At 39.9% G+C, this 23,120-nt stretch overlaps 1 protein-coding gene across 1 annotated transcript in view; it reads right to left on the reverse strand.

Annotated features, from left to right (window-relative positions):
- RAB3GAP2 (RAB3 GTPase activating non-catalytic protein subunit 2) overlaps positions 1-23,120 on the reverse strand; it is a 54,777-nt gene that overhangs the window by 26,369 nt on the left and 5,288 nt on the right. The window contains exons 2-13 of the mRNA XM_079763694.1: positions 16,246-16,316; positions 13,080-13,203; positions 11,486-11,567; positions 9,482-9,529; positions 9,328-9,403; positions 8,911-9,012; positions 7,407-7,506; positions 6,743-6,841; positions 4,008-4,156; positions 2,890-2,969; positions 2,676-2,765; positions 1,186-1,325 (exon numbers count right to left, since the gene is read on the reverse strand). Of these exons, the coding sequence (XP_079619820.1) occupies positions 1,186-1,325; positions 2,676-2,765; positions 2,890-2,969; positions 4,008-4,156; positions 6,743-6,841; positions 7,407-7,506; positions 8,911-9,012; positions 9,328-9,403; positions 9,482-9,529; positions 11,486-11,567; positions 13,080-13,203; positions 16,246-16,316 (1,161 nt within the window). The remainder of the gene's footprint in view (positions 1-1,185; positions 1,326-2,675; positions 2,766-2,889; positions 2,970-4,007; positions 4,157-6,742; positions 6,842-7,406; positions 7,507-8,910; positions 9,013-9,327; positions 9,404-9,481; positions 9,530-11,485; positions 11,568-13,079; positions 13,204-16,245; positions 16,317-23,120) is intronic.

The following is a 23,120-nucleotide window of genomic DNA, read 5'->3' on the forward strand; positions in this document are numbered from 1 at the left end:
AACAGACTGCACCGACAGCCGAAAGGTGAGCAGCAAGGCCAGCCACAAGCCCGCCACCGGGGATCTGGGCCGGCTGGCACAGCTGCGCCTTCTAGGCTCGGGGCAAGTCTTGCTGAGAACACGGCCTTGATGTTGCTTCAGAAGACGAACACCACGGAGGAATGATGTGTCTACTTCTGCAGACACCGAGGCACGTGGCCGGTGAGCACTGCAGGAATTCGTCGGCAAGAAGGTGAGAATGGACTCAGTCTGGTCCAGAGTAATTTAATGTCCTCGGGTCCATTATTCCAAGTGCAGACCAGATTGCACCATAACCGTGGTTCCCACCTGTGCTCACATGCTATGATTCCGGGTGATTCCCAACGATGCGGTGTCCACTTCTTCCTTCGTCAAAGACTTTTTACTTTGTTCAGGTCGACAATGTAACTTCATATTTTCAAGCCTTCCTAACAGTTAGGTAAGACCATGTGACTAACTTCTGGCTAGTGTCTTATCGAAAAAGGCTGGAGGGGCTTCAGGAAATATCTTCAAAGTAGACTGACTCCTTTCCCCTTCTTCCTTCACGGGATACAGACAAGAGGGCTGGAGCTCCAGCAGCCTTTCGCACCATGAGATAACCTTGGGGGGAAGCTACACGGAAGGAGACTGGGTTCCTGAGGACACTGTGTTGATTTCATATCTATCCTGTTCTTGGGTCTGATATTAGCAGCCAAATGCAACTCCCAACTGACACAGTTACCAATAAAGTGAGTGAACTGGCCCAAGCATATGGATAGAGAAATTAAGTCAGCCAAGATGGATTTTGCTAGATTTACTATCTTAAATCTGAAAGACTCAGCATTCTAGATTTGGGGAGATCATCTGACTCAAACATGGCCTCATGAAGTGGAATAAATGTAGCAGGGGCAAAAAAACTGAGTTCAGGAATTGACAATGACAGTGAGAATTGAAAAGTACATAAAAAAGAGGTTAGACGGGCCCATGAGTTCATCAAACCTAAAGACATATCAACTGGATTTCTGGATCAAGTGTTGCTAATCCGAGTTCATGTGTGTGTTTTTTTTTAAAAAAGCGTAAAGGATTAAACAGTGTTATCAACCAGAAGCTAAAGAATGATAATGTTGCTCAACTATTGGGGTAAAAAACAAATTAAGCTTTTTTTCCTGGATTTTTGTAAGGAAGTACCTTTCCACATGCGTATTGCAATTCCTCTGGCTACATCCAATAAAATAACTCTGCCAAAATCATCCGTTACTGCTGCCAGCGTGTTGCAGGGAGACAGACAAATGCTTTCACCGTGGCGTCTAGAATCTGGAAGCCCAAATCTGATATTTAAAAGAAAACAAAAAGCTCAAATCACATTTCAGTCTAGAAATATATACCACAATAATGAAATGTGTAAAGGACATAGGCTGAACCTATTTTTATTTACATAAAGAAATATAAACCTTGCATGGACTAATAATTACCCACATATGAAAGTTCGCACTATAAAGTTTCCTCCATTATAAAATAAAAACATCTATTTCTTATTTTATAGGTTTTCCATATAAATACCCACAACCTTATTTTTCAGAGAACATCAAGTACATCATAACCATCTCTCCCTGATTAAGCGATATGTCATACCCTCACAACCAGCTCAATTTTAGAAAACTTGGCTCCTATACAGGCATTTGCCGTCTAATTTAAGCTCTTATTCCTAACCTGTTTTCTCTTTGCTAAATGTCACATCTTGCTGATACCAATGTTAATTAGCTTGAAGGGAGAACGTCCCTTCTAAGTATTTCTCTCTAAGCTGCTCTTGGTCTATAAGCAATCGTACTAGAGCTATAAGGACAGTAAGAGTAAAGAGGTACTGAGAAAGGACCAGGCGAGCTCACTTTGATGACAGTCCCTGAGACAAAGGGCTCAGATTGGCTACATCTGTTAGGGATGCATAGGGCCTTTTGGTTTATTTCCTGATTCCTGAATGAATTTAAAATGTGGCATACTGTAAAATAAGATAAAAAAAACCCTAGGAGATAAACTTCAATAAGTTTTGATAACATAGTTAGTTACATCTCTTTAGGTGAAGAATATCTAAAAGGGGGAAGGGAGTGTTTCTACTTCCCTTGATGGTGGTACTTTATATTAGGTAATAAAAAATAAATTTAAAACAAAATCTAGCAAAAACCACCTCTTCTCCTCCCCAAACCTGACAGCACTAAGGATGGAGGTAAGCAAAGAGCCAAAGCCGGTATTCTGAAGAGGGCCTGAATGCAGGGGGCTCCTGTTTTCATTTTTTTTTTTAAAGAAATTACTAAGTTTTTTAAAATATATTTTTACAGCTTACTGACAAACCAAACTATTTTTAAAAAGAAAACCATCAGCTATCCCAAAGTTAATGTTCCTGCGACTTAGAAGCTAAGTTTATAGGTGTCTGTAAAACAACAACACACACAAATACATACTGAGCCCGTGATGTCACAGGGAGACAGCAGTGAATGAAATAGGCAAGAACCGCTGTCCTCATGGAGTTTACCTTCTACTGGAAAAATCATCCCACACCAGTGACTTTTAGAGGCTCCAAAGACTCATGAGATTAATGAATCAGCTGAGCTCATGGAAAGACCCTAAATCCCACAGAACGTTTCCAAAACGACCACCATTTGAGAAGAGCATGGCCGACTTGCCTTACGGCTAATGGGGTGGCTGGCTCCACCTTCGGCTTTTGCTTTTGGACAGCTTCTTCCTCGTGCCTACTCTTCCAACCAAGCCAACCGCTGGAAAGAGAGAGCGTGAGAATAAAACCAGGGCTCGCAGTGTCCAAGTGCGGACCGTCACATTAGAAGCCAAACCAAGCTAGACAAAGTAGATAACGGCTTAATTTAATTGTTATGTGATTACCTGGCGGCATTAAACAGAGCAGAAGTGAGTTTGCTGGCAACGGCGAGGGCAACGTGAGAGAGCAACGGCTGTGTGCTTCCCTGGAAGACAGAACACGTGCCAGCTGACCAAGGAACAGGGTACCTTTCTAAACCTTTCTAAACGAGTCCTGCTGTAAAGTTTGAAAAAGCTGTAAAGCCTGGATAGCAAGAACCTGTGCAGCTCTTTGAGGGGAGTATGATAACTTTATTCCAGGTCGCAATATCATCAAAGTGTTACCTGTGCAGTGTCAACGTCAAAGCCACTGGCATTTTATCTTTAGGAGCTCCCTCTTTAATTGTAACTCCGTTGAAAATTTTTTTTTTAAATATATTTTATTGATTTTTACAGAGAAGAAGGGAGAGGGAGAGAGAGTTAGAAACATTGATGAGAGAGAAACATCAATCAGCTGCCTCCTGCACATGCCCCACTGGGGATGGGCCCGCAACCAAGGTACATGCCCTTGACCGGAATCGAACCTGGGACCCTTCAGTCCACAGGCCAATGCTCTATCCACTGAGCCAAACCGGCCAGGGCTCCGTTGAAATTTTTAAACTAGGATATTAAGATGGCATTACTGTAGCAGGGCTGTGGATTTCCCAACCATACACAACTGGCTCTTTGCCCTCTTTAAAAAAATATACATATTTTACTAAAGTAAAAAGATAGGTTAGGCAATTCTGAGAAGGCTGCTTTTCAAGCGAGAAGTACGAGTTGCCAAATCTAACTGTCCCCTGTTTTAAGGAGCCATTTTTATCACGTGGATGACGACAGTTGGCAGTAAATTGTCCTGACAATCGTCACTGACACAAACCCGCGGGGGCTGGTCCACACCCCGAGCTTCTGACCACCGCACAGGAACTCGGTGTCCACGAACTTGGGGCCATCAGAAACCAAGTTCAATTGTTTTACACTGACTTCAATGCCTTTCAGTTAATGTAAAGAATTTAGAAGAAAGCGAGCTGAGGTTCATATGAGCTTAGACTGAAACTTAGCAACGTACACTGCTTAACCTTTGTAAGGCTCAGACCATATCCATTTTCAGACCAGTTGAACACTCAGTCTGCGGCCTTCCCCATGATCAGGGGGGAACCTCTTACCTCTAGAGCATAGAAGAAGCCAGTGAACGGATTGGACCCCACAGTGATATACTGAGACATGGCAGGTGGGCTGTTCTTAATGGCTGCGTTGAATCCACCGATATTGGAGGCAGTCTTCATTTGATCGAAAGGGGACAGCGTCATAATACCTAGTGATAAAGCGACAACAAGGCATGACCTGAGCGCGCTGAAAGGACACAGTCAGTGCAGGCCATTGAGTGTTTACTTCAATTCCATTCTAAGACACTAACCGCTCAATTTAACAGATAAAAGTCATTTTTGAAAGCTACAAAATTAATACCATAATGTACTTGTAAGGTTAAAAGTGCACCCATAAGTCCTCTAAGCTATGAAACATTCCATCTCCTCTTTGCTGCTCCCTCTGCTGAGAATGTTCTCCCGGCGCCACTTCCCGGAGCTGGCTCCTCCTCACCCTCATGCCTCAGTCTGAACACCACTTCCCTGGACAGGCCTTTCCTCACAGGTCCCCCTGGAATACCCTCCTCCTTTATCACAACTCTGATGATTTATTCATGATGCGTCTAACTCTGATGTTACCATATTAAAAGAGTTGGCTCAAAAGTTTACTGTTTGTCTCCTTATCACCAGAATGTACACTTCACCCATCTGCCTTGTATTTCTAGCACCAATAGTAGCTGCTGGGACACATCAGGCACCTGTTCATTTATTTGCTGAACGCACTAATCAAACCTTTGCATAAAGTCCATTGCACTTTTCTTTCTTCATTTTGTAGGCTTGGAGATAAGTGAATAGGGTCAGATTTTTCTCCCCATTCATTTTTCCTAGCCTGTTTCAATGTTCCAAAGTTTAATTAACAGCACAGGGATGCTACCCTGAACTGAACTCAACACTTTGGAATTTTGTAGCAATTTTTCTAGTATGTTAGCAAAAGAGTCAAGACAAACTGAATGTCTACCAGTAAGGTGTTAATACAGAGGATTCCATACAATCCTATGCAACAGTAAGCAGAAGATCTGTCCAATGTCTACTGTTTGGCCTCTAGATTCACACTCCTGCCCTTTCTCCCTGCTCACTGCCGGGGCCAGTGGGCCGATCCTGCAGACTTGCAGTTGGGGTCAGACAGCTGGGACGCCCCATCAGCAGGTCAAAGAGATTAAGGAGAATGAAGCCAGGATATCTACTTCCTGTGACCACTGAACAAAAGCCCATCCCTTCGCAAGGGCAAAATCCGTCTTAGCTCTGTCCACCTCTCTCCAGCTCCCCTGCCTGCACCCGAGACAGAGCCTGCTCTCAGGTGCTGAGCCTACTCATCATCTCCAAGTCCTGGCACTGCTCTGGGCCCTCATCTCTTAGGCCTGGGAGTGGGTAACAGCTGTGCTGTTAACCAGCCCTGAGACCCCATCCCGAATGGGTGGGTCTCCCTGTCCACACTTTATATATAGTTTCTCTGCAAATAAACCCCTTTCAATGACCCTATTTTAAGATGTCATCTGTCTTCTATTAGGACTCTGATAAAAATGTATATTTGGCAAAACTGATGTGAAAGCCTCTTTATAATATGTTGATAAGAGCTATAATAGTTAGTATGAATAATCCTAGTTTTGAAATCCTGTCTACATAACCATACATATGGTATACATACAACTCTGAACGAATGTTTACCAAAATGCCAATTATAAGTATCTCTAGATGGTAGAATGTAAGAGGGTATTTTTCCCTTTTCTCTTAACATATTTATGTATGACTTAATTTTTAACAAGCAAATATTACATTGATAAACAGAAAAAAAATATTAAAATAGCATTTTCTTCATCTCCACCCCATTTCTACCACCTTAATTCAGGAGCCCATTACTTCTTACCAAGATCATTACAGCTTTCCTACTGTACTCATTTTCTAGTCTGACCCTTACATCGCCACCTCTGAACTCCCCCCGAAGTGGCTGTCCTAACAGGCTGACATGGTGTCGTGCTCTTGCTCGCAGTTCCTCCGTGGCTCCCAGTGTGGCTGTGGGAAAGCTCCAAGTGCCTCTTGCATAGCACACCGGGCCCTTCACAACCTGACTCCTGTTTCTATACTTGGCCTCGCTCTTGCCAGTTCTCCTGGGCATCTACTGTTTTTCCAGGAGATAATGCACTTCCACCCTCATGCCTACATGGCAAGAATGCCTTCCCTGTGTCTGTTCTCTTGGTCAAGTCCTTCTTGTTCCAGTCCCGGATTAAAGTCCACCCCTCCTCCCCACTCCCTCAGTGCCGGGGCCTCTCCCTGCTCCACTGCAGCAGTCCACTGTCCACTCCAACGACTGTTAGGCAGTGGTCCTGTTCCATGGGTTTCTTCCCTCTACACTTCCTAGCAGCAGTGACCATGTCTTCTCTGCTCTATTCCCGATGCCCAGCACGGTGAGCCTTCAAATACTGGTTTCAAGGAGAAATCTGCTTTTCTCTATAGTCTGCTGGCTTAAAGGTTACATTTTTAAAAACACTAATCCATTGGGAAATTATATGGATTAAACTTGTCTGCAGAAAAATTAAATCAAATTGTGACAACACTGCACAGTCCCGCCACTGAGGTTAAAACTCTTAAAGACATAAACCCATGACAATCCCTAAGTCTGAACCAACTTCCACGTGTCTCACTAAAAGCAATGCATTTTCTTTTCATATAAGAATAAATCTACAGTTCGAATCGATGAGATCCTGCAATCAAAAGGAATAAAAAGTAAATTTCAAAAGAACTGAACTAGTAATGCTTACCAACACTAGCATGATCAATGATAGTGTCAATATCTTGCAGACCCCATTTCTTATAAGCTAATGGTGGTGGCTGTATGTTCTCATTGCCTGAAGCTGCAGCTGTCAAAGACAAAAATTAGACAAATCAAACTTCACTGTGATGAGTACAATGAAGTTTTATATTTTTTTAAATCACAAAAAATGTAATAACATTTTATGTTTTTATTGATTTCAGAGAGGGGAAGGTAAAGGGAGAGAGGGGTAGAAGCATCAATGATGAGAGAAAATCGTTCATCAGATGTCTCCTGCACGCCCCCTACTGGGGATCAAGCCAGCAACCTGGACATGTGCCCTGACTGGGAATCAAACTGTGACCTGGTTCATAGGTCGAAGCTCAACCATTGAGCGACGCCAGCCGGGCTATAGTGACTATTTTAAGTGTCCCCAAGACAATAAGTTTATAGTGGGCTAAATTTCAAAAACTATGAAATAGCTATAAAAATTCAACTGAATTCTGACTTAGTAGAAAAGTGTGTCTATTAGAGATGCGCATTTTGCCGAATCCGTGAACAAGCCCGTTGTTCCTGTGCTGGCCACACTCACCTCTGGCAACTGATAGGTTAAATAGGTTAAATGAAATGAGACAAACATCACCACAAGTTAGCTATTTCTTGCCAAAAATTACCTTTTGCTACCTGATTTCGACAAGCACGAAGAGACTGAAAAAGGCTAAATCCATCAATAGTCACAATGGCAGCAGGATATAAGATACTCAGCTCTTCATTCTACCAAAAAAAGAAGAAAATAATAAATCATCATTGCCAAATAAATGTATCCATTTTCCTATTAGAGCTGAATGTCATGACTAATGTAAAGTAAAAAATACTATGACAACAACTGTCAACCACCAACACAAAAAACAAGAACAACAACAAACAACACAAGCAGAGGAAAAGTAAAAATAAATGGAAAATTAATTTCAGGATGTTTTTGGCCAAGGAATTAAGATTCTTCTCAAATATAAACTTTTGTTCATGGTGAATAATGCTTTCAGGATACAAAGTGAGATTAACAAAAAAGGTATATGTTTTATAAAAATAAAATACAGTCATTGTGCAAATACAAACACTATATAAAAGTAGAAAGAAAAAAGGAAACTCACCTGAAATCCCTGGCAGGTCTCAGTATATATCCTCACATATAATTATACACTTTTGTGTGAGAATATACCACATATATTATCCCATAACATGTTTTAATTATTCAATAATATGTCAATGATTTTCCATTTTGCTAAGTGAATAAATAATTTTTCATTGTGGCTATACAGCAATTAAGTAGGCATTGCTTTACATTACTAATGAACTCTTTCACAGGAATTAATGGGTATTAATTTAGTCTTTCTTATAAGATTAATTTTTCCTATTGCTCCAGTCCTTATAGCCCTAGTCCAGCAGTCGGCAAACTCATTAGTCAACAGAGCCAAATATCAACAGTACAACGATAGAAATTTCATATTTTTTAAACTTAAACTTCTTCTAACGCCACTTCTTCAAAATAGACTCGCCCAGGCCATGGTATTTTGTGGAAGAACCACACTCAAGGGGCCAAAGAGCCACATGTGGCTCGCGAGCCGCAGTTTGCCGACCACTGCCCTACTCCATCTATAATGCTAGTGAAGTCCCCATAGGCACACAATATGTGAACTTCAAATCTTTTGGAAGCAGGGTGGTACAAAGAAGGTTAGAATATGTGGGGTGTCCCCCAAAATTGCATACATAGTTTGAATTATTATTAATTCCAATGGGTTAAATCTGAAAAGAAAGACACATCAATTGGGCTATCAGGAAAAAGTGTGTACACATTTTTGGGGGAACACCTTGCACATATGTTTTGATACCTAAACCCAAATTAAAACTATATAAAGTTATATAATATCACATTTTTGTTTTAAGTCACCATTAAATTCTAAACATAAGAACATTTCTTGGCTTCTGACTATTTTACTGCAGAACAAACATGCAAAACTTCATTAAGTAAGTAAAAGCACGACTGGTATTCTCTTTGCTCAGCTGTAAATTGGTTGTATCTCAAGAACGTGACAGTACAGCTAACCGTGCCACCTGATACAGAGGGAAGACACGACTTCAGGTAAAGCCACTGGTACTTGAATACGAACTCTCACATACCTGCTCGGTCACGCCCGGATGTCGTGGGATCTCGTAGGTCCTGCATTTAAGCTGCAGCACGGGGTCCTCATTCAGAAGCTGTGCGAGCAACAGCACACCATTCTAGGAGGAAGCACAGAGAAGGGCCCGGCTCGATTTCTCACCAACATACCTGAGCAGGTGCGGCCAGGCAGGGAGTACCGCGTCCCCAGCAAGTTCTCCACGGACACCAGGTCCTCTCTTCTCAGAAGAACACAGCTTCTCTTCTGTATCGCTCTAACCAGAACTTTCTACCACCGCCCCTCCCCTGCTCGGCCTCCACCCCCATAAAGCATCAACTATGCGCCCCCAACCAGCAGGAACGAGTCACATGAGTACAGTGGTGCCTAGCTAGATGTCCCAGTCACTGCTGTTTCCAACCAGTGGGCCCGGGCTCACCTCCGTGTAGAAGCGCACGGAACCCGAAGTGAAGCCCAGCACGATGCAGGTCCAGTCAGGGCGGCCCGTGGAACTCCTGCCACAAAGGAAAGTCATGACCGGAACGGCCCAGCAATCACAGCAAAGCAAACCAACCCCTCCCATCCATCCTTACCTCTTCTGGCTTGCCAGTGGGATGCACAGGGCGCTGGTGACATGCTCCCTAAGAACAAAAACAACAGCGTGAGCTTATCTCACGGAAGAACTGCTTTTACTTCTCTCTAATGTGACGTTCAAGGGCGGGGAGGAATGAGCTCTGTGGTCCAGTCTGATTCAGCGCCTCAGTAAAACTCCAACGTAAGCACTGGCTGGTTTGGCTCAGTGGACAGAGCGTTGGCCTGCGGACTGAAGGGTCCCAGGTTCAATTCTGGCCAAGGGCACATGCCCAGGTTGTGGGCTCCATCCCCCCAGTGTGGCGCGTGCAGGAGGCAGCCAATCAATGATTCCCTGTCATCACTGATGTTTTCTCTCTCTCCCCTCTCCCTTCCTCTCTGAAATCAATAAAAATATATTTAAAACAAACAAACTCCACTGTAAGTAGGACCATAGAATCCATTCCCACGAAAGGCAATGCCACAGTCACTTGAGGTTAATTTAAAAGCAGTTATTTTTCATTCTGTTTTGTCATGAAAAGCATGTAAGTAAAGAAAGCAAAACCTGTCGGCACACTGATTATGTACACAGAACTGAGACCGTATCCAAGTCACCAGGCTGTCGCCACAGCCCACTCCCCTCTCCTTTCAGATTTTGCAGAAACTGGCCCTGATAACCTATCTTTAAGCACAGGTTAGGGTGGATCAGGGGTCCTCAAACTTTTAAACAGGGGGCCAGTTCACTGTCCCTCAGACCGTTGGAGGGCCGGACTATAGTTTAAAAAAAACAACTATGAACAAATTCCTATGCACACTGCTAAGTCGGCTGCTAAGCAGGAAAAACACCCAGCGGGCCGGATAAATGTCCTCGGCGGGCCGCATGTGGCCCTCGGGCCATAGTTTGAGGACCCCTGGCCGGTGGATGGTCCCTAACGGTTCTTTTCTCTGACAAGTAGGCTTGAAAAATTTGTCAGGAGCTCAGAGACCAAGCTTCAAAATAAAATAACTCCTTAACTGACTATTATTTAACCAGCCAAACCTCAGGACCGTAAGGAGAAACTGAAACACTCTTGCCCATACACCAGGGAATCATTGAACGAAGTCAATCTCTTTGCTTGTTGTCTTTAAAGGAATTCAACCATTTTGTTTGCTTTGCACTCATGACAGAAATGAAGTGTCTTTAAAATGCTTTAGACTAAATGACTTAAGGAGAAATATTTTCATTTTTTGATAAGAATATCTACAATGTGCAGGCATGTACTATGGGCTTCCACTTGGCTTTCTTTTATCTGAATTCAAAGTCTAAAAAATCGTATTCATTCTGATCAGAGAGCTTTGGGTCATAAAAATGTAATTCGAAACAGTTTTGGCTCCAGGTTGAGGCTAGCAGCTCCATCATGTAACCATGTTAGAGATCTGGTTGTATGACTCTTACTGGGTCAGCAGGAAACCTTGAATTCACCAACTTGCTTTTTTGAAGTATTTGTGAGTTCTAAGAATTAATGTAGCCCTGGGGTGGTGAACACACAAAACAATGTAGAGATGACGTGTTATAGAACCGCACACCTGAAACCTATATAACTTTATTAGCCAATGTCACCCCAATAATTCAATAAAAATAAAAACAGAAATGAAAAGAAAAAAAAAAAAAAGAATTACTGTAGCACTGTCCCCTTTAAGGACAAGTCCAATGCCAGCAAAGCAGAGAAGACAATTATTGCCCTTGACTTTCTGGCTGAATAAAATTAGCACTGAAAGACGGCAGAAAAGACAAATGTAGAAAAGATGTTATAAAATTCTCTCTGACCTCTTCTTTAAATCCTCTCCAAACAGTTGTGTGTGTTTTTAAGTAATCACATGATGAGTCAAATTAAAACTTGCTAACTGAGTCATGCTCTACCACCTCAAAGTTGGAATGAACATACACTTTCCAAAAGATGAAACTTCTTAATAGATTAGCTTACAATTCAAACAATTTCATGTACGCATTTAACACACATAGAGGCAAAAAATTAACTGGTACCTACCCTTCTTCGACATTTAAAGAACCACTCCAACCAACAGCAAATTGCATTTCTTCCTTTCCTTTATCACTATATTTCCATTTTGCTGAAAAAATTAAGTTATCATGTAAAATCACGGTAATATACTAAAATAATTTATAAATTTCACTCTTTCACTTTAGAAGGATGAATACAAAATTTAATAGTTGTGTATTAACAGATTTGGGTCATAAATATAAGAGAATGTTCAAAAATTTTTAATAAGGTATTTATAAAACTCTATCCTTCGTCTCTCCTTCCTCCAATTAAATCCATATAATAAAGTTATTAATTCATATATACCCCCCAATCTATTTTATGTATAAAACTACTTTTATCTTTAGATGACAAGAAAAATTCCTATTAGATTTATGCTACTGGAGGCTAAATCTGCTTTATAAGGTCATCCCACAGCCATTCAATATAGGATCTTTCTGATCAGTGAGATTTTCCTATGCTCTATATACCTAAACCATAATTTTCCCCCCTTATATTTTATTGATTTTCTTTACAGAGAGGAAGGGAGAGGGATAGAGAGTTAGAAACATCAATGAGAGAGAAACATCCATCAGCTGCATCCTGCACACTCCCCACTGGGGATGTGCCCGCAACCAAGGTACATGCCCTTGACTGGAATCGAACCTGGGACCCTTCAGTCCGCAGGCTGACGCTCTATCCACTGAGCCAAACCGGTTAGGGCCCAAACCATAATTTTAACCTTCAGCAAACATCGTGAGCTGAAAACTTATGTCCCAAATAGGAAATTGCAGTACTGTGAGTTTTTAATTCTAGTTGACAACCTCCTCGCTCTTGTTATTACTGAAAAGGGTCAGCGGCCCTCTGAGCTCTAGCTGCCCTTGCAAGGACTGGGCAATGCCCAGCAATGTCTCTGAAGTGCCACAGAAAGATGGCTAAAGTGTGTGCAGCCAAGAAAGAAAAACTGAGATGGGGGGAAAAAACAGGAAAGGAAAAAAGACAAAGAAATATAAAAAAGGAAATACAAAGTTTTATACAATATAGACTGAGTGGCCAGATTATTATGATCTCTGAATGCATAATAATCTGGCCACTCGGTATATATATATGTATACATGTATATATATATATGTATGTATATATATATATATATATATATATACACACACACATACATACATATATATATACATATATATACATATATATATATATATATATACACACACACACACACACACACACACATATATATATATATATATTTAGTAGAAGCCCGGTGCATGAATTCGTGCATGGGTGGGGTCCGGCCAGCCTGGCCAGTGGGAGGGGACATGGCGGTTGGTTGGCCTGTCTACTGGTTGAACTCCTGGTCGAGGGGACAATTTGCATATTAGCCTTTTATTACATAGGATATACACTGAGTGGCCAGATTATTATGCGTTCAGAGATCATAATAATCTGGCCACTCAGTGTATAACATAAACTTCTGAATGCCACCATGTAATGCACCCAATAGAAATAACACCTTTTGTTTCTAATACATCTTCTGTTCTAGTCTATGCCTTAAAATTAAGGCCACTGGAAAATAACAGATACTCACGCACTAGAAATACAGCTTTCTGCTCCCGGGCTATCACCATAAGATCATTGGTTGGCGATAAGGATAAAATGCAATCTTGAAGCCAGGAAGTTTTTTGTGTTTTGCAAGTATTTCCTTCTTCTTCCTGTGGGTGAAATTGCAAAGACTGTACATGCAAAAATATTGAGAGTATTTCAACTTAGCTTGTCCATCCTGAAGAGCGAGGGGGAAGAAAAAAGGGAAAAGAAATCTTCCCAATTATTTTATAAAGTCTCAATAATATTTCTTATCAAAACATGCTAAAGGTGACCAGCAAAATATCCACTATATACAAACCTCAGCTTTGAATATTAATGCAAAAAATTTTTAATGTAAACAAATATAAACTAGCAAGACATGAAAAGAATATCACATAGGGGTCACTCTGAAAATGACCGAGTATTAGAAAATGCAGTAATAATCCTACGCCAGAGACAGCCAGGCTGTCTGCAGCCAGATAGCAAAATGAACTGTCTGATGATTATGGCTGTAGGATCTGTGAACTATTTGCTACATCTGACACTTTTTTCTTTTTACTTGACCTGGAAGGTTTTTTCATTTTTTTCAATTGAGAAATTATTTATGCATAAGTCAATTCCCAGAATGAAAAAAATCAACAGATCTTCAAAGGTCTGCTTTGGAAAGTCTCTCTCATACTCCTGTACTCCAGCTGCCCTGCTCACTCTAGAGACAACCCATACAATCAGTTCTGGTTGTATTTCCAGAAAGGCTTTCTGCACATGCAAGTAAATACATTACCTACCCTTTCCCCCTTTTTCTAACACAAATGGCAGCACAGTATATACAGGCATTCACAGAAGTAGGTTACAGAAGAAGACAAGTAATACAATAACTAATAAATAATACAAAAGTGTGGGTCTGTCCGTCAGATGTTTTAGATGTTTCGAGTCCAAGTACAAGTAACACCACCAACGTCCTGGAACAGCGAGATGAGGAAATCCCCTCGCCAGTCCGGGTCACAGTGAACTGGTGTTGAACTCATTTGCTTATACAATGAACAACAAAGCTGGATTTCCAACTTGTCAAGAAAGCTTAGGCTGGAGAGTGGGCTGGAAAGCCCTAAGGAGAATGTTCGGTGAGTACCAGCACACACTGGGCACCGACAAGATGCAAGCTCATCGCTTTGTTTTGTACCATGAAGGCATCTGCCTACCAGTTATGTTTTCGGAAAACTTCCCCCATAGTAAAGGGACCCATAGTCACCAATACTGCTCCCTGGAGGGTACTGATTCTAAAACAACACCATCATTGGACAAGCTAGCTAATTTCCCAAGAGAAGCATGAAATGAAAAAACAAAACAAAAACAGCACCACCCAAGACTACCTTGGTTTTCCACAAAGACTAGCCCTTACCAATTACTAAAGTGAACATTAAATGCACCCATTGGCTACAAGCATAACTCCTGTTGGGGCTTGGGGAGAGAATGTATAATTTTATTTAAATGTGGCCTAAACTTCAAGGACCTTTTCCCTTTGAATTGAGAGCGGTAAAACTTTTTCTTAATGTGCGCAAATATGGATTATGAAACATAGATTATAGGAAGGAATTCATTCTAAATAGCGAGGGCTGTCACATATTTTTAAATTTTTCTTTCTTTTGATTTTAAGCCCACAAATTTGCCAAGTGATTATTTTTTCACAGTGAAGCAGATGGTAAAAATTGCAGTGATTTAACCAGCCTTTCAATTAGAGCTAGCCACTACCGGGGCTGGTAAATTACCCCTCAGAAAACAGAGTGAGTGGCACACGGTGTTGGTACCTCAGCTGCGGGGATGACTATATTGCCACGGAAGTAGCTGAAATCGTTTTTCAAAGTTGTCACCTTTAGTATAATGAGTCCACGACTTGCAATTTGTATTGTCACTGTCACTGTGCTTTCACCGACATTTACATACTGCAGTGGAGAATCCAGTATAATTTAGGGGCTGCCAGCAGATGCACTGTAATTCGCACCAGTTTCCCATCTAAATCATAGAAATAAAATACCGTATTTTCCGGCGTATAAGATGACTTTTTAACCCAGGAAAATCTTCTATACGCCCAGTCGTCTTATATGCCGGAAAATACGGTAGTCGTCTACACTTTCTAAACCTAGAGATGTAAGGGCTTCAGCAATATTGCAACACAAAAAGTAAATAATGCTAAATAAGTAAGCTTGTCTCCTCCCACTCACCCAGTCTGCTATCAACGTATGCAATGTCCGGTGTATCTCAACATGTTTTGTTGTTATTGTTGTATTAGGTAGCAGGACTTTTCATTCCCAAACAAAATTCTATGCAACAGACTAATATGTGAGACAGATAAAAGCAGAGCTGAGGAGCAATGCAGCAGCTCTGGGGAGCCCTAGCGCTCGAACAAGTCTGACAAGTCCTGGTCTAGACCATCCTCCACACTAGAGACTACAGTTCTCAGATGCAAGGTCTAACTAAGGTCTTTTCAAAAATTAAAGTAGGGCAAGGCAAGAGGCTCTTTCTAAATTTCATTACTAACCTGATTACAGGTGACCCAACAAACAAAATTTACAAACACCATTAGTCACATAAACCTACAATTTCAATTTTTAAAACAACTTTTCTTCCTAACTTGAAAGGAAGTTAATGATAATTCAGTAACTCTTACAGTTTTACTTCCATTGGCAATTCAAGTAGGACCGATTCTATTATTATTTATTTTTAAATTGTATGTATACTATGATCCCATTTTAACAGAATTCTGTTTGCTCATTCATTCAGTCACTCAACCAGCATAAAGCTATAGCAAAATGCCTACCTTTATAAGCCCTTAAAGTCAATAACGAGACATTCAGGGAAGGTAGGTGTTGAGTTTGCTGTCTGTTTCCATTCTGATTAGGAGGCTACATCTTGGCTACCGCATATACTTTTGCGTTTCATACATTGGCCAAAATTTGCTCTTATTCTTGTTCTGTCTTTGGAGCTGGCTACGCCTTTGGAATGGTTCATAGTCACAGACAGTAGTGGAAATAACACGTATCCACTTAGTACTATTAAGCACCAAAATGCTCTTGACAAAGATTTTAAAATGTCAACCTGACACTGCAATGTGTCACCATCATTACAAAAGGAAAATGCCATAATCAAAGAGCATGCACACATTGATAAAGACTCACGGGTTCTTGAAGAGCGGGCTCGGTTTCCTCCCATGCTCCCCACCCATCATCTTCCCAGTTCGTTGATTTACCTATTTTAAAACAGATGAAAAGTACTTACAGGAAATATAGAGCTTAAAGTATTTGAAAACATTTTCTCTAAACATAATAAAGACAAGCCCTGATATACAGTAAACATTATATAGATGTACAGTATATAAATATAATGCTGATGTTAGGGAAGAAAATAATGGTAAACGATATTATATCAGGATGTTGCTTATGTAATAATAACCAGGAAACATATGTCCTAAATTTCCAAATCTATGTCATAATATAACTGTGCACGTTATTTGGATCTTAAGATACTGGACGTCAAGTTTCTCCACATTTAAACCAAACTGCAATAGTGACTTTAAAAAAAAAATCTCAAAATGACAGCATTTGCTACTTAAGACATTAGACAAATTAAATATACACAGTGACAAAAACACCTAAAATTTTACATAGATGTCTTAAAAAGTGAGTTAGTTTTGATAAGCTAAGGTATCAATGAAAACTAAATATTGAAATGACAGAGCTACTATTTTCCACCTTTTTCTGATATTCTGTGATTTCTGACACATGAGAACATTTTCGTGGATTAAAATAAGATGTTCAACAAACACTGTCACAAGGAACTAAAAATCCCATATAGATTTGGATAGTATGAGTCCTTACATTGTTCATGTTATATGTTTTTATATAATATTTTTGCATTTATCTCTTATGGTATCCCATCAGAAAGAAGGAATAAAACTATCATTTTTAAATCATCTACTCTGAGTCAAACAATAGATGAATTATAAGTTTAGGCCCCAGAATCAGATTGCCTAGGTTCTTAGCCTGGAACCAGCATTTACCAGCTCTGTGACCTAGAGCAAGTTACCCACATCGATAAGCTTTAGTTCTCTCACCGTAAAAGCTTGGAAAAGAACAGTACCTACATCTAGTAGGGCTGTTATATGATGTAAACCAGGTTGCATACTAAAGTCCTCAATGCCCAACATGTAAGCTGGCAGTGCTAGTCCTCAAGATTTAGCCATTACAACACTATAAAATATGAACAAAATACTGTATTGAAACCAACCAGCTTTAAGAATCTGAAGGGAAGAATCAATGAAAAAGATGGACTGAACCTGATACGTAGTATGCCTCCGGTAGGAAGGAAATAGATCTTTCCCATCTATGAGGTTTTACAAGTTGCTAAAATCGATTAGGTCTAGAAGGCAAAAAATGTTACAGTCTAGTATTTAGAATCATTGTTCAATTAGCTTCACAGTAATAATATTCTCTTAAATCTCTGGGATTTAAATACCAAGTAACTGGTTCTGAATACACATTGCTAGGTATATATTAAGTCCTCAAGGAGCACTATCTTCTGATTAACACTGTACAATTTACAAAAGGTTTCCAAATACATGTCCATTAAACAGGGCAACAAATGTTCTGCTAAATACCATGCGCAGCAGGAGCAGAGCCAAATACAAACATACTCCTTAAAGAATTTGTAGTGTAGTTAGTGTAGGGGACAAACATATAATTATAATACATGCTGAGTGTTGTAACTGACTACTATGGGAACTCAGACGAGGCAGTGAGAGAGATGAAAAAACATAGTGAGGAGTCATCTTAAACTAAGTCCTTAAAAAGTGGAACCCTGAGAATATACTTGAGAAAAAGGTCAGCACGAGCAAAGGCAAAGAGGCAGGCCGATGCATTGCGCATACAGGGGTTATCAGATAACAACTCACATGTATGCAGCGTTTCTATGTGCCTAAGTGCTTTCTAGACACTAGTTCACTTAAAGCTTCACAAGGATCCTGTATCATCCCCCCTTTTTACAATGAGAAAAACAGATCACTTAGTTTACACAGCTTAACCTACATCACAGGCGATTATGTGGTGGACTGGGGTTTGAGTCCAGGTGGCCTGAGTTCCAAAGCCCATGCCTGCAAGTATTCTGCTCTCCTCATTCTCCTATGGCTTATGAAGAAGGATACCATTAAGAAACAGTGGGGCTTACAGTTAAGGTCGAAAGTAAGAATGGTTATTGTTTTAATATAGAAACATTTCCTGGAGATTGAGATTTGGAGTTTTTTTGTGTGTACCTTGGAAAATTACAGTTTGTTCTCTGGCAAACTAATTCGGTTAGGTAATCTCTTTATTCTGCTAATTTTTCCATTGCACCAAAAACAACTGCCTTATTGTGGGGCTAGTGGCAACTAGGCCATCCATTTACACAGTTTTAGAAAACTCACTGGCTCTGGTATGAGAAAGCAAAGTAACTAGCAAAGTTCATCACTCTAAAATCCAATTTTTAAATTGTTATAAAAATGATGTATTTATCAAATTACCACAATCTTTGAAAACCATGCAGAATTTACAGCACTTCATGAAGGTCAGCTAGCCATTCATCCATCCATTCATCTATCCATCCATCCATCCATCCATCCATCCATCCATCCATCCATCCATCCAATAAACACAGCATCTTTTCTGTCTTGAGCACTGAGCTAAATGCTGGAGATACAAAAGCAAATAAGCCTTCAAACAGATTAGTCTGTGCGCATTACCTCTGTTGAATGATGTACAAAACCAAACCATGAAGACTGTGTTATTTCTCCTCCATCCTGGCATAAAAAGTACCTGACTCAATTCACAGATGACTCATCCGATCAAACAGAAGACAGCAATTTGGACTTCCTGCCCCTGCAGAGACCCAATATCTCTATATGCCACAACTCAACACATCCAGGAAGAGGAAAACCTTGGAAAAAATGCGTTCTTTTATGCAAGCTATCTGTGTTTATGACAGCTTAGCCATTTCTCCATGCCCCTGATGGGGGAGTTTCTATTAAGAAGTGGCAAAGAATTTAATCAGGCATCTCCCACTATCACAGGAATACATTTTCCAAGGAAGCCACGGTACAAACAGAGGTTAAAGGAAGGTGAAACAAAGCTATGACTCGGGTAGCTTAGAGATGTTTTTGAAGGCTAGCCTAGAATCCCAAGCCTCTTTATAATACTATAAGAAAACGCACTCCAAATTCTAGTCGTCTTAACAATGGGAAACATTTTAAAACAACCGTCTGCAAACTGTGCACTGCCTTGGTGGCTATTTCTGTGCAGTGCCAGTGATAGGGTGTCTGCAGCCTCCTGACTTCTGTTAAAACCATTTGACCCTGTTTTGCAGGCTGCTGAAGTCCAAATCTACAGAAGTGAGCAGAAAATTAAGAAAATGGCATTCACATTCACTGCCTTCATACAACCAGAGCTGGTCTCTTCTGCTGATTCCCCTCCTTCTCCAGGCAGCCCTAAAACCTCGGCAAGGACGAGATTAAAGTAATGAATTGTGCATGACTGAAGTTTCAGGGTTGGGCCCACCCACAAATCTAAGGCAGATCACTGGCTTCAAAGATAAACTTGAGGGGGGGGGGCAATGGTAAGATATGTACACATATAATACCTTAATTTAAAAAATGGGGAAAAATAAAAATAAAATAGGTAATTGTATAGAAAAAAAAAAGATAAACTTGAATACCAATAAAATCTGATCCTAAACATCCTTTTCCTACCATCCATCACCCTTCTTCCTTTTTCTCCACTCGGACTCTTCCCTCACTGGTGGGCAGGCATTAGCAGCACTAGCCAAGAAAAATACCATGCGAGCCACACAAGTAATTTAAAATTCACTAGCAGCTATATTTGAAAACTAGGTGAAATTAATTGTAATAATATTTTATGTAACCTAATAGTCCAAGTATTACCGTTTCAAGATGCAATCTATGTTCACTGGCTCATGATATTATTTTACTGTGTTTTCCACACTCAGGCTTCGTAGTCTCATGTGTATTTTACAACTTAGAGCACACCTCAGTCTGGGCTAGTCACATTTCAAGGGCTTGCCAGCACAGTGGTGGTGGCTAACTGTGAGACAGCCCCGGTTCTTACCCTTATCAAGTTAACTATTAGGTCTCTGGCTACCGGGCTTGGATAACCACCTTTACCCCTAAGGAGTTATATGACTTGGGGCCATTTAATTAATCTCTTACTGCCTTGGCTTCCTCTTCAGCAAAATGTAGTTAGTAATTCTATCTACTCATATATACAGTTAATATATGCAAAGCACTCGGAGACACCCTTAAGTGCTGATAAAATTACCATTCTCCAAATACAACATCCTCAATTCCTCCTTCTTGCTCTTTGCCTCTGCCTCACACACACTGTCTCTACTTCTCCAGATTCAGCTTTTACTCAAGGGCTCAGAGGAATCCTTTCGCAAGTTTGCTTGCATCCACCAATGATCTTTCTCCCTTGTGAAACCACAGCATTTGGCTGTATTTTTATTTCAGAACTTAATTACAAACTGCGTGGGTCATCTGTTGAATTGTCAACTTGTCTGATTTTTCATAAATATAGACGCCTCTGTCTATACAACTAACGATTAAGCCTTGGAGGGCAGGGAGTGGCATACTGTGTGTGTGCCAACACTTATACACACACATACCTAGTCTTTTCACATTCTAGCCATCTTTCCTTGAAATTCACCGAAAATCAAGGATGTATTGAAGATTAATTTGAAGTATTAAGAAGACTGTCCACTTAAAATATTTTTAGTCCAACTCCTTTGCTGAATAACCCTTTCTCTAATGTTATACCACATCTTGAATCATACTTGCTCTCTTTTTGAATAAAAGAGAATTAACAAAAAGCAACTAACTACCTCCTCACTGACTAGTAACTTGACTTTTCAGTCCTTAACTTTTTATACCCAGCACTAAAGAAGACTAGAATAATTGGTAACATAAGCATAAACCCTTGTTCTTACCCTTATCAAGTTAAATGTTTTGCCTGAATAAATGAAACCAATGACTTCAAAATATAAAATGTAACTACAACTCCTTCTGGAGAGAAGTTTTTCCCTGAATAGATCAGATTATACTAGTATGAAAAGACTGTTCGGTGTCTCACTTGATAAATGATATACTCACTGAACCCTTCACACCACTGAGAAAACACATTTTATCAACCATCAAAAAAATTACAGATGTCTTTTTTAGGGTTATTTCCAATGAGTGAGTTATTCTACTAACAAAAGCTTAAATAAGAAATTCAACTTCTGCTTTCTATAGCGCTTTTTAATTCCAAAAATACATTATTCTGATTTGCTTCTGAACAGTCTGTCCTCATAAAACTCATAAACTGCCTGTATGTTTTTCATACAGTAAGAACCTGAAGCTGGAAAGGAAATTGAATTCTAGAAGTGGGCAATTAATTTGACAGCATTTGCTTTTTCCAATATGAGTATGTCAAGATCAAGAACTAAATGAGACGCTGAAATCATTAAATGTTAGGAAAAGAAAAACTTAATTTAATCCCTATGGCCTAATGAAAGAGCTTATTAGCACAGAAGCAAATTCATTTCCGTTCTTCCGAGACAAGAAAAAGAGAGATTATGTACTTGTTTCTATAAAGAGGAAGAACCTCTAGAAGCTATGACTTGTAAATAATTCAGGGGATCCAACAAAATTTAGTTGGGCCTTCTAGGCCATGACAAGGAAAGTATCATGTAGCAATACAAAGTTTAAAAAAAGACTAAATCACGGAGAATCTGCTTCTGGATTGCCTATGCCTCCGAATTATTAATATTTTTCTATTTCTAGGGAGATGGATATGGGAAACTAAATTTCATATTAGCATTTTCTTTCAGCACATAAAAATGTGCAGCAATCTAAAATGAGGAGGCCATCCCATTTTCAACAGCTGGGGTTTAGCTCTTTCAAATCCCATGATTAAATCAGACTAGATCTGTAAGATCCCTTTTGGTTCTAGAATTCTGACTCATATTGTCAAATAGGTGAACTCCTACATCACATAAGAACACATGTTCTGATAGCCAATTCACAAAGTGACAGAATTGAAAATATCTTTAGGCAGAAAGAGGTTTATTAAATATGCTCCCTTTGCCCAAAAACGTGAAATCTTCTGACCTAACTTAACAAAAACAATAAAACAGACTTGAAGAAATTTAATATGCCCTCTTCTCTGTTGCATTATTTGGTTTTCAAAGTAAGGGCAATAATTTGTTAGAAAGAACTTACATATCTCTTATAATTATTTCCTACAACTTCATACTTATGTTACTGATTTATTGCATCCGAAGCAGCAAAGACAAGCATAGCTAATCAGGCGAGGGAGGGTGTGCCATTATGAAATGTAGCTGAAGGTGTGTGAATACTGCCAGCTAAGGCTAATTCTGAATATTCTAAAGAAGCCAATTCGACATCTTTCTTATTAAATCCATCCTAATATTCATCTACTGCTCTATGAGAAAGCTTTCCTTCAATCCTTCCAATACCAGCTTAATCTTGCTATTACTTGCTGCTTTAAAAAAACACACACACACAGAATATATACAATGATCTTAATACCATTGCGCATAAGAGAACCATTTTTCATTTGTTAGAGGAGCAAAAGTCAGAGCAATTGATAACATAGTAGGATGACAAATACGTATGTAAAGAGGCACTTCTGTTTGCCAAGGTAGGAATGCAATTTTGAGTTAATTTTTGTACATGGTGTAAGATCATTCCTTTGTACATGGATATGTAGTTTTCCCAACACATGTGCTGCTAAGACTGTCCTTTCCCCATTGAGTGGTCTGGCGCCCGTCAAAGATCATTTGACCACATAAGCAAGGCTTTATTTACTGCACCGTTCTACTCGTCTGTCTTTAATGCCAGCACCATACAAGTTTGATTACTGTAGCTTTGTAGTATGTTCTGAAATCAGGAAATATGAATCCCTAACATTTTTCTTCTTTTTCAGGGTCCATGTCTCATTTTTTATGCATG

This window comes from Cnephaeus nilssonii, assembly GCF_951640355.1.
Source record: "Cnephaeus nilssonii genome assembly, chromosome: 23".
Taxonomy (NCBI): Eukaryota; Metazoa; Chordata; class Mammalia; order Chiroptera; family Vespertilionidae; genus Cnephaeus; species Cnephaeus nilssonii.